The sequence below is a fragment of the Spermophilus citellus genome, assembly GCF_964194105.1.
Source record: "Spermophilus citellus genome assembly, chromosome: 8".
In the NCBI taxonomy this organism is placed as follows: domain Eukaryota; kingdom Metazoa; phylum Chordata; class Mammalia; order Rodentia; family Sciuridae; genus Spermophilus; species Spermophilus citellus.
This window is the reverse complement of record NC_138189.1, coordinates 61,859,219-61,871,543: the sequence shown is the minus strand read 5'-3', so window position 1 is coordinate 61,871,543 and position 12,325 is coordinate 61,859,219. Positions and strand designations below refer to the sequence as shown.

General features: G+C 34.5%; 1 protein-coding gene across 3 annotated transcripts in view; it reads right to left on the bottom strand.

The window, feature by feature from the left end:
- Nucleotides 1–12,325, bottom strand: part of MRPL1 (mitochondrial ribosomal protein L1) — an 85,346-nt gene that overhangs the window by 60,716 nt on the left and 12,305 nt on the right. For all 3 annotated transcript variants that reach the window (XM_081303390.1, XM_081303392.1, XM_081303391.1), the window contains exons 3-5: nucleotides 6,666–6,924; nucleotides 3,379–3,462; nucleotides 2,044–2,115 (exon numbers count right to left, since the gene is read on the bottom strand). In XM_081303390.1, the coding sequence (XP_081159516.1) occupies nucleotides 2,044–2,115; nucleotides 3,379–3,462; nucleotides 6,666–6,924 (415 nt within the window). The remainder of the gene's footprint in view (nucleotides 1–2,043; nucleotides 2,116–3,378; nucleotides 3,463–6,665; nucleotides 6,925–12,325) is intronic.

The following is a 12,325-nucleotide window of genomic DNA, read 5'->3' as shown; positions in this document are numbered from 1 at the left end:
ATTAAAATAAAAATACAGGAATGCATTTTTAAAATTGCAGCCATGATACTATTTACACAACTATGTAGAATTTACTTCATAATCTGAATACCTTCTAAAAATAACATGGATACTCTTTTTAAAAGAGACTATGGGGTAACTTGCAAGAATACAGTGATTAAGATTACTTATACAAATGGCACAGTCCCTTTCATAACAGATCCACCACTAAGGTCCCTAAAAAAAAAAAAATGCTGGTACCTGTAAGTTTTATGTGTCAAATAACTTCAAAGTGTATTTGGTTTCCTTATTTGGGTTACTTTTTCAAATATGCTTCCTCTGCTGAACTTAACGCTATATAAAATACTTTCTGTTCCATTACCATTTCTTCTTTGATAAGTAACTTAACTTCTTACTTAAAGTTTGAGAATTGAAAGAGTGGCTATGATAGCTCTACTAGATACCTTGTGTTTGCAGGAGAAAACAGATGAAAGGCAATATACAAATGTAATATGAATAGTTCTCTGACTTAAGAAACCAAGCTCCACTCTCAAACCCCAAGCCTTCACGATATTTTTTTAAATAAACATACAAATTAAAATTGATAAGCTAAAAAGAATTGGGTACTAACCTTCAACTTGGTCTAGAATCTTTGTTAAAGTATATTCTCTTCCTAATTTCTTTTAGTTCTTCTCCCAAAACTCATTTTTAAGATTCCATATAAAAATTTATAATCTCCCACAAATTTAGAATATTATTGGAGTGGGAAAAAAATAAATTACCAGCACTGCCATACATTCCAAAGGATGAGCCCAGATAAAAGTTCCCCAGATGAAAATCTGGATACTGAACAAAGGATACATTTTTAAATCACTTTTTCCTATTCTGCCTTTCCCCCCTAAAAAAATCCATAATCGGGCTGCGGATGTGGCTCAAGCGGTAGCGTGCTTGCCTGGCATGCGTGCGGCCCGGGTTCGATCCTCAGCACCACATACAAACAAAGATGTTGTGTCCGCCGAGAACTAAAAAATAAATATTAAAAATTCTCTCTCTCTCTCTCTCTCTCTCTCTCTCTCTCTCTCTCTCTCTCCTCTCTCACTCTCTCTTTAAAAAAAAAAATCCATAATCTAAATGATTATCTTTAGAAGAGGAGCTTTTATGGAACATTAAAGTATCATTATAGTATCAGATAGGCTATGTGACTATTTCCACCTTAAAAAAAAAATTTTGTTCTTTTAAAAAAAAAAAAAAACACTCCACAGGCTCTGTTATTTTCTACAGGCAGCTACACAGTCATTTGTCAGCTACCATGGTGAGCCTCTGCCACTCAGAACTGAGTAGGGAGTAAAAGTTAAGAGGAACCAAAAGCACTATATTATAGAGGTCAGATACTATGCTTTTTGATCTATCAAGTGAATCACTCCCAGAAAGCACAACAGATATTTGATCTTCAGAAGATGAATAGAGCCAGGCACAGTACATACCCATAATCCCAGCTACTCAGGAAGCTGATGCAGGAGGATCACAAATTCCAGGTCAGTCTGGTCAATTTAGCAAGACCCCATTTTGAAATAAAAAAGTGAGCCAAGAGTGGTGGCACACTCATGTAATCCCAGCAATTCGAGAGGCTGAGGCAGGAGGAATACAACTTCCAGGCCAGCCTCAGCAACTCAGTGAAATGAGGTTCTAAGCAACTTAGAGAGACCCTGTCTCAAAATAAAAAATAAAAAGGGTACTAGGGATGTAGCTCAGTGGTAAAGCACCCTTGGGTTAAATCCCTAATACCAAAAAAGAAACCCTGATGGACAAAAAGGAAGAGAGGTGCATCCTGGACATGACAAGAAACCACAAAATAAATCAAATATAATCAACATCATTTTGTTTTTTCTTACCTTGATTTTGAGATTGAAAAAGGAAAGTTTTTCCCTGCTCTATAAAAATCCCTACTAACAATTTATCAAAAGATATGAGCCTGGTGATTATGTTCAACATGTAATAAATCAGTGGATGGCAAAGATAACAGAACAATCTTTATAACTAATGAACATGAAAACAACACTATACCTTCTGAATCAGACTAGTTCCTCCTGCAAACGCAGCTCCATTTTCTTCTGCTATTTCAATCTCTGATGCATTCTACCAAAACACAATAATGTGAACATCAATCTTTTTGAACAACTTTAATATATTTTTTAATATTCTGTCAGAAATAATCAGCATTCAAAATAAAAATCATGGTTTTATTTTGACATCAATTTTCAATTAAATATATCAGTTTACGACATTCATTACATGTTTAATTTGTACGTAAAGTGTTTCTTGACAGCACATGATGAAATACACCAAAATGACATATTAGAAACCAACTAAATGGTAGGTATCAGTTTTATCAATATATTACCTTTCAAAAGTAAAAGGTTAAAATATATTTAGTTCTGCTAACTTAAACAGAAACATTTTATAAAACCAATATTTTTTTTTAATATTTATTTTTCATTTTTCGGTTACACAACACCTTTATTTTATTTTTATGTGGTGCTAAGGATCGAACCCAACACCCCGCGCATGCCAGGCGAGCACGTTACCACTTGAGCCACATCCCCAGCCCCTATAAAACCAATATTAAGAGGGTAATTTTTTTCAACTTAAGAACTAAAAAAAAAAAAAACTTACCAGGTGTCTGAAAATTTCAAAAGAAAAATAAATAGTATTAGTTTTTTTTATAAAAAATGGTTTTATTGTGAAAATGTTTCAATCTCTTAGGTATCAAAAGTTCTGTGACATTCCAAGAACTATATTCCCCACTTTTCTGGGAAGAAGTAAAGTATCTTCCTTGAGAGTAAGGCAGAGCAAATGAAAAATGCCTCAATTTTGAACTTTGTATAGAGAAGAATCAAAATATAAAACATACATAAACACAGTATAACAAATTAACAAATCCATTATTAGCAAAGAGATGTAGATGGATTACTACATTTGTTATAAACTTTTGTTATAAACATTTGCTATGAACTTGGTTTCCTAACTTTCTAGATATTTTTAGAAGATGTGGTTTCTGAGGATACCTAGCACTAAGTGGTACTCTTGCTTTAAAATAATCCTCTTGTATAAAGGAAGAAATTTTAGTAGTAAGAAGGAGTTACGCAGATAAATTGTACGGTACTCTTCAGTTTCTTGTGAATATAATGTGATGGATTAGTAATGATGAGTGAAATTTTCTATTTGGCTCTACCTCAAATTAGTACCATAAATCCAAATAAGTCATCTGCTTTGAACTCTAAATGGGGAAAACAAGATGCTGATGAATACCTAAATTTTCTCTATTCAGTTATTCAAACCACTGATTAATGTGATTTCTAAAATAAACTAAATGATACAAATAGATTACAAGTTACTCACCCCAGTAAATACAGCAACTTTATTGATTTCTGATGCAAATGGGTATGGAAAACTAATAACACTGGCAAATGGCTCCACTTTTTTCTAAACATACAACAGGAAAAACAATTATAAAAAGTTCATTTTTTCTATTATCTCTCACTTTCTATAAAAACCAGAACTGACATGTTTTTCATTCTTTGATTCTACCATATGTCATTAATCCAGAACCATTCTTTTGATTACAAATTAAAGCTCAAGAAACTGTATGTCCTTTTTATGAAAACATAATAAAAATCTAAATCTCTCTTCCCAGCTCCATACTCCCTTAGCATCTGCTTCTATCTCTTTATCAGAGGTATATTTGTATATCTATAAGCCCCCAGCACCTAGTATGATGTTTACCATTTCATTGATATAAACAGATGTTTCCTAAATTGACTTAAAATTGTTAAAAAAAACATCTAATTTTCTGACACAGTCAAGAAAAATATGAACACAGCTATACAAAATGAACAACAGAAAACATCTAATTCATCTGCTTAGTAGGATACCCCTAATTGTCATACTTGCTCTAAACAATTAGGTAAAATAGATACTATTTTTTTAATATTTATTTTTTAGTTGTAGTTGGACATAATTTTTTATTTATGTTTATGTGGTGCTGAGGATTGAACCCAGGGCCTCACATGTGCTAGGCAAGCCCTCTACTGCTGAGCCACAACCCCAACCCCTAGATAATGTTTTGAAATAACCTGGGCCACCATCATATTTTTTTTTTGAAGGGAGCAGGGGGTATTAACCAGAAATCAAAAATAAACAATAGCATGCATTTGAGGCACTCTAATATGGGCAGAGATTCTACAGGGCCTCAGAATTAATCCACTCCATCATTTTGGCCAAGGGCATTTGTAGATCTAAGGCTCAGGTCTCTTAGGGAGACAAATGGAAATAAGTTCTAGGCCCTTCACAGTTCTGTTCAAGCCTTAAAGTTTGGAGGGGAAAAGGAGAGAGAAAAGACATTATTCTGCTAATAAAACTGAGTGAAAGATAACATTCTTTTGAGTAGAGACAACTTGGGGGGGGGGATTTCTTTTCTGACAAAAAGGATTTTTAAAATTTCCTTTTTTAAAAAATTTATTTATATGTATGTGTGTGTGTGTGTGTGTGGGTATGGGTGTGTGTGTGTGTGTATGTGTATGTGTATTGGGGATTAGACCCAGGACTTCCACATGCTAAGCAAGTACTCTATCACTAAGCTACATCCCCAGCCCTATTTAATTATTTAGTTTTGCAAACAGAGTGTCTCTAAGTTGCCCAGGCTGGTATTGAATTTGGGATCCTCCTGCTTCAACCTCCAGGATAGGTAGGATTACAGACATGTGCCACTGCACCTGGCTAAGAAGGCATAAATTCTTAAGCACATGTTATATCATTCATTTAACTTATTATTGATTTGCATTCCTTTGCCATTATTATGTCATAACTGGTTTCAGTAGTAAAGCAATCATAACAGCATCCCCCGGGGAATACTGGCTTGTTGTGCACTCTATAAGAAAAAGAAAAGCTCTAGGATAATGACAGTACCTTTTTAATGTCATTCATTTCAAATGACTTCCATATACAAAATGAAGCTTGTGTCTGTCCTACAGGACATTGTTATGAACTTCTTTAATGGTTGACCAAGAAAAGTATCATCTGTACTACAAAACTTTTAAGATAAAGAACTAAGAGTAAGGCTGGGTGTGGTGGTGCATGCTCTAATCTTAGTGGCTGGGGCGGGGAGGTGGAGGCAGGAGGATCTCAGCTCAAAGCCAACCTCAGCAAAGGTGAGATGCTAAGCAACTTAGTGAGACCTTGTCTCTAATAAAATATAAAATAGAGCTAGGGATATGGCTCAGTGGTCAAGTGCCCCTGAATTCAATCCCTGGTACCCACCTCCAAAAAAGAACTAAGAGTAACATAACATACAAAATAAAAATTGTAACATGACTGGTATAAACTGTTTCTAATGAAAACTAAGAAATGAGATAAACCTTCATTCAAATCTTAACTCTACCCGTACTCTATAACCTTGAACAAGATACTTCACTTTCTCTGTTTCCTCTTCTGACATCATTATAGGATTAAATGAGAAAATAAGTGCAAAACATTTAGTACTGTGAATGATACACAGAAAGTTTTCAGTAAATGTAATTAATAAGTACTAAGTCCTTTACATGTATTATCTCATTTAATCCTCAGTAGAACCAAACTAAATATTTTATCTCTCTTCATAAAGAGATGGAAAAACTGAGACTTAAAGAGGTTAAACAATAAATCCAAAGCCAAAAAGCAAAGAAGTCCAGGGTCAAAATATGGTGACGGCAGGCTGGGGCTGTAGCTCAATGACAGAGCACTTGCCTAGCATGTGTGAGGTACTGGGTTCAATCCTCAGCACCACATAAAAAAATAAATTAAATAAAGGCACGATATCCATCTACAACTATAAAAATTAAAAAAATATATGGTGACGGCATAATATGGGTTGGTTTATACTGTAATTTGACTCCATTGCCTATACTCTTAAACATAATGCTGTGCTGCTTCCTCCTAGGTGCTTGCTTTCCTTTGCTGTGCAGGTTGTTAATTTGTATTACACAATTTAAATCTTCTAATTTGGCCCAAAAAAGACATTTTAGAAAATAAAATAAAATATCATTTCTAAAATGTTAGATTTTTTTAAAGAGACGTTTATAAAATTTAGGGCTGTAATAGACCTCAATACTAACCTCAAGGTTTTCTCTCTTTTAGAGTTTTATAAACATAAGTCTTCTGAAGAAATCCAGAGTATGAACATAAAAAGCAGAGAGGCTCCGATTAAAGCATGAGTGAGGAGCTTGGTACCTAAGCCATGTAAACTTAGTCTCATCTAAGACTGTAAGGAACACATTTGAGCTAATCCAAAACCCTCATTTACAAAGAAGAAACATGATACCCAGATAGCTTAAGTTATTTTCCAAAGTTACAATGATATCTCAATTTTAACACTACTTTTGTTGAAATTTATACTAGTCATCCTTTAGGAGAACAGGAGATATATATATTTATCAACTCTCCACAGTGTCTTTAATTTTATGTTTTCAATATTTCATATTTCATCTTTCAGACCTGGAAAATTTTAAAATTAACATTTTTTATGACACACTATAGAAAGAGCATGAGATTTTCTAAAAGTCGTAGTGGGTACAAGAATTTTAAAAACTAAGAAATATCAATTCATATAGTCACTGTTCACAAATAAACATATTTTAATTGGGTCTACATACCTTTTTCCCCAATGCCATATCCAGTGTCAAATCAAGATAAACCCCTTGCTTTGGATGAGTAAAGTCCAAAATTTGAAATTTCTTAAGTAACTGAATAGCTTTCTCCACCTCATATATCTGCCTTGGGTATAAGCGTTTTAAATAGACATCATCTTCAGGTTCACCTTCCATGTAGGAATATGATTTTATTTTTTCTATCTCATCCTTTTTTTCATCTGTCGCTTTTTCTTTGGTATCTTTTTTTGTTTTCTTTGCAGGCCTTAAAAAAATTATCAAGATCAGTTATATTAATATTCTAGGAGTTTTTTTTTTTGTTTCGTTTGTATAGGGAATTGAACCCAGGGGTACTTTACCATTGAGCTATAGCCTTAGCCCTTTATATTTTTTATTTGAGACAGGGTCTTGCTAAGTTGCTGAGGACCTTGCTAAATTACTAAGCCAGGCCTTGAACACATGATCCTCCTTGCCTCTGCCTCCAGAACCACAAGGTTTACAGGTGAGCTTCACAATGCCTGGCCCTAGGAGATTTTTTAAAGACCAATCTACATAGGACACAGAACACTAACAAAAGAAAGTTTATTTAATTCAAAAGCATAGATTGCTTTATAGTTTTTCAAATTGAACAAATATTAAGTGAACATTTCTACTGTTTACAGTCAGTAAAACTTAAATAAAGCATTGATATTGTTCTCCAGAAATTTACAGAGGAATAGAGAAGACAGGCATGCAAATTGATAATTTCAACTTAATGTGAAAAGTACTATGAAAGTGTTATAAAGGTCTTAGGAAAACAAACAACCCATTGTAGGAGAGTATAAAAGAGTGCTAGAAGAGATGACCCCAGAGTCAATTATTGAGGAATAAGGAAGTTAGCCTGGATATACACCCCCAAAAAGGAAAATATGTTCACCCCAAAACTTGTACATAAATGTCCCTAGCAATGTTATTCATTAATAGCCAAAAGAAATAAACAACCCAAACATCCATCAACTGATGAACAGATACATAAAATGTTGTATAACCATATAATGCAATGTTAATCAGCAACAAAAAGGAATCAAAAAAAGGAATGAAGTATTACTACTCCCTACAATGTGACTTAACCTTAAAAACATTATGCATTTATCAAAAATGGGCATATCAATAGAGACTAAAAGTAGATTTAGTGATTATCCAGGCCTGAAAGAGGTTGAGGAAATGGAGAGTAACTCTTAATGGGGATGGAGTGTGTGTGAAGAATAATGAAAATGTTCCAAATAAAAGTGATTACAGCAGGGTGCATGGTGCATACTTGTAATCCCAGTAACTTGGGAGGCTGAGACAGGAGAATTACAAATTCAAGGCCAGCCTGGGCAACTTAGCAAGATAATTTTAAAAAGGCTGGAGATGTAGCTCAGAGGTCCAGTGCCACTAGATTCAACACCTAATACAGTTAAAAAAAAAAAGTGATTAAGTGATTCTAATGATGGTTGTACAACTCCTTGAATACACTAAAACTACTGACATGTACATTATATCTTAATATGACTGTTATTTTAAAAATAAGAGCCATGCAAAGAAACAACATAATAAAAAGCACTGGGCCATGAAATAAAATGATATACAAGAGGAGCTGGGCTGGGGATGTGGCTCAAGCGGTAGCACGCTCGTGTGGCATGCGTGCGGCCCGGGTTCGATCCTCAGCACTACATACAAACAAAGATGTTGTGTCCGCTGAAAACTAAAAAATAAATATTAAAAAAAAATTCTCTCTCTCTCAAAAAAAAAAAGAGGAGCTATTATAAGTTCTATATGACAAGAGCAATGGTTGTCAAACTTTTTCTACAAAGGAACAGGTAGTCAATGTTTCAGCTTTGTGAGTCATGTGGTATTCTGTCCCAATGACTCAACTCTGCTCTTGGGCAAAAGCAGCCGTAGGCAATACACAAATGAAGAAAGCTATGGTCCAATAAAACTTTATTTATAGACAATGAATTTGAATTTCATAGTTTTCATGTATCACATATATCATTGTTTTATATTTTAAGCACTAAAAACTGTAAAAATCAATTCTTAGCTTGTATGCTGAACAAAAATAAGTGGCAGATCAGATCAGATCCACTGGTTTGCTCATGTTTGAATTAAAAGGGCAAAAGAGAGGGCAGAAAACACTATAAAATGATGTTGGAAAATCTACATCACAAGGGTCTCCTCTAAAAGCAAAGAGAAGCCAGTGAACAAGAGGCTGAATTTCAAGGTTGAAATAAGAGAAATGGATCTAAAAGAAGCAGAATTGGAGACAACTAGAAAGCTACTCTCTCCCTAACTTCTCAAGGAGGCATGAGAGCCTGAACAAGAATGGTGATGGTAAGGAAGCTGAAAAAGAGTGCAGAACAGAAAAATATTTACAAGGTAAATATTGAAGATAGGAGGCTGAGCCTGTGGCTCAGTGGTAGAGCACTTGCCAAGCATGCACGAAGCCCTGGGTTCAATCCTCAGCACCACATAAAATAAAATAAAGATATTGTGTCTACCTACAACTAATAAATATATTTTTAAAAAAATATTGAAGATAGGAAAAGGAGAAAGACAAGATTAAAATACTTCTTAGGATAAGTGATGAGACATAGAATACTATCATTAACTAAGACCAGAAACAAAGAAACAAAACAGGTTTCTAATAAAGCAAACAGTTACAGAGATAAGTACAGTTGGGATATACAGAGTTTGAGAAAAGGCTAGATTTATCATTTGCCCTATTTTTTTTAAACCTCCCTCTCCATTCTAGCCTCTTTGCTAAGTGACTTTGCAGTACCTCCCACTAAAGGGATAGAAACATATTTCCCAGCACCTTGACTTAGCCCTGTGACTAATTTTGACAGACAGAGTAAAGTAGAAGTGACAGTTTCTCTGTTCTCAGCTTTTCTCAGCCTAGGCCAGAAAAGGTTTCATGTTTTGACTAGGTTTGCTTTTCTGCCATTTTAATAAGAAGAACATGCCTAGACTAGCCCAAAGGTAGGAGGATGAGAGACAGGTAGAACAGAGCTGCCCCACAGAGCCCCAGGCTAGGATAGACAATTCTCAGCTAACCTACAAACTCACAGATGCACAGCAAGCCCTGATTTCAGACACATTCATCTGACTCTAACCTGGGTCAGCTGACCCATACACAAGTGGGCACTGATAAATAATTGTGGGGAGGTTTGTTACATGGCAAAAGCTATCAAGGTACTTACCAAATACCTAAGAACATTCAACAAGTAATGGCAGGTCAGAGTTTAAAGGTAAGAACAAAACTGAGCATTAATTCAAACCATAAATTTTTAAATTAGTAAAACAGTATTCTAGAAAGATATGTGCATTCTATGGTAGGCAAATAATGCCCTCCCAAAGATATGGAAACATTTTTGACATTTTACCATCTTAAGACATTTTGTTTATTTTAAATAGGAGACATCATTCCTAAAACAAGCTTTCCAGTCTCCCTCCTCCTCTTGGATTCACTTCTCCCTTTCTAAAATCAGGTAAAAATGTGGTTTCTCCAGTTTGAAGATATTAGGATTTTGTGGAGTACTTCCAAGATTCTAATTCTGAAAACTTGTAAATACATTATCTTACATAGCAAAAGGAACTTTGTAGATGTGACTATGGTTAAGAATCTCAAGATGGAGAGATTATCACTATCTATGTGGGCCCAATCTAATCGCATAGGGCCTTAGAAATGTGAACCTTTCCCCATATCCAGCTATGTAAGACAGAGGTGGGAAGACAATGACACTGGAGAAATCAAACATAAGTGGAATTCAACCTGAAACTGGTTTGAAGATGAAGAGAGCACAAACCAAGGAATGTGGGCAGCTTCCTGAAGCTGAGAATGGCAAAGAAATGGATTGGCCCCCACACCCTTGAGTAAAAAACCATCAACACCTTGATTTTTGCCCAGTGCAACCTATAGTATTTTAGGTCAGAATTCTGACGTAAAGAACCATAAAATGAAATTTTAAAAAAATTTATTTTAAGCCTCAAAGTTTATGGTAATTTGTATGGCAATAATAAAATGGGTATGGGGTCCTATAAAATTTATGTGAAAGATATGGATAGTAAATATTTTTTTAAAAAGGTCTCAAAAACCAATCTAGCATAATTTTATTCTGACGTTTAGCACTTAATAAATCCTTATTACCACCTAATAAGAGTATCCTCCCAGCTAATGAGCAATTCAACAGAATAGCAGATAATGACAATCCTCATTTTAATGGGGTGCAAGTGTACTTTTGGACTGATGACAAGTCTAAGCAAGTGCCCAACTGGATGGATTTAACATGCCTCATTAGCCACCTTAGAAGTGCTCCATAAAATCTTGAAATCTTCCAAAATAGAGAAACCACATTTTTACCTTACATTCAGTAAGGAAGAAGTGAAGCAAATACAAGATAGGAGACTGGAAAGCCTGTTTTAGGAATAAAGTCTCCTATTTAAAAATAAATAAAATGTCCTACCTACAGTCTCCAAACTTACTTTATATAAACGCTGATTTCACTACTAAATTTTCAGTCATAGTTGAACCAGTGCATTTAATCTGCAATGAAATCTCCAGTGGCTGAATTATGACTTTCTAAATTAATAAATACTTACAGCCAAGCACAGTGGTGCATACCTGTAATCCCAGTGATGCAAGAGGATCACAAGTTCAAGACCAGACTAGGCAACATAGCAAAACCCTATCTCAAAATTAAAAATAAAAAGAGCTGGAGATGCAACTTAGTGGGAAGCATCCCTGAGTCAAATCCCCAGTACCACAAAAAAAAAAAAAAAAAAAAAAAACATAGATATTTACAAAAACCAAAAAAAATCTGATATGCAATGAGACTAAACAGTTACAGAGCAATTTATTTTATAATTATAGCAATGTTTCAGAAAACATTTGAGGTGGTTCAGTAAAAAGTTTTAAGTTTCAAATGGAATATTGTTATTATATAAATAAAACAAAAATAGCATAACATCAATATAAAAGATCAAATAATACTCTCAGAAAAACACATTTGCTCAGTGGTAGAGCATGTACTTTGTATATATGAGGCCCTGGGTTTGATCCCTAACACAGGAAGAAAGCAGGGAGAGAAAAATGCATTATTCAAATATTTTAAAAACTTCAATTGAACAAACTCCTTCAATAATAGTTAATCTTACAGACCTACTGCCTATTTTCCACAGCCTCCCTCCCCCTGGCAAAAATGTTTATCCTAATTCATAAGAATTACATTCAGAAGAACTTTGTTGTTCAAGCAATTAGGTGAGGCACTATCATAAGCATTTAAATACTGTGATTTTCATAATAAAATAAATCATACCAGAAAGGTTTGGGAGAAGGTAGGGAAAAACACCTGGCAGTCTAAATCTAAAAGAATAGAATTTAACTGCAGTTACCTGGGTAACTAAACCACACGGATTAAATGAGTAATAAGAGATTGTACTCAGCTAATAACTTTCTCCTGCCTTATCTGTCCCCTAACTTCAAAAACATGAAAAGAAAAATAATTCCATGGTCAGACCCCATAAAAAAGGGGAAATTAAAAAAAAAAGAAAAAGACCCACTGCTATAATAAAGTTCACTTCAAACCTTTGAACATCTATGACTCCAAGAGACTAATCCACGTCCTTCCAATGCTACAGAATACTTT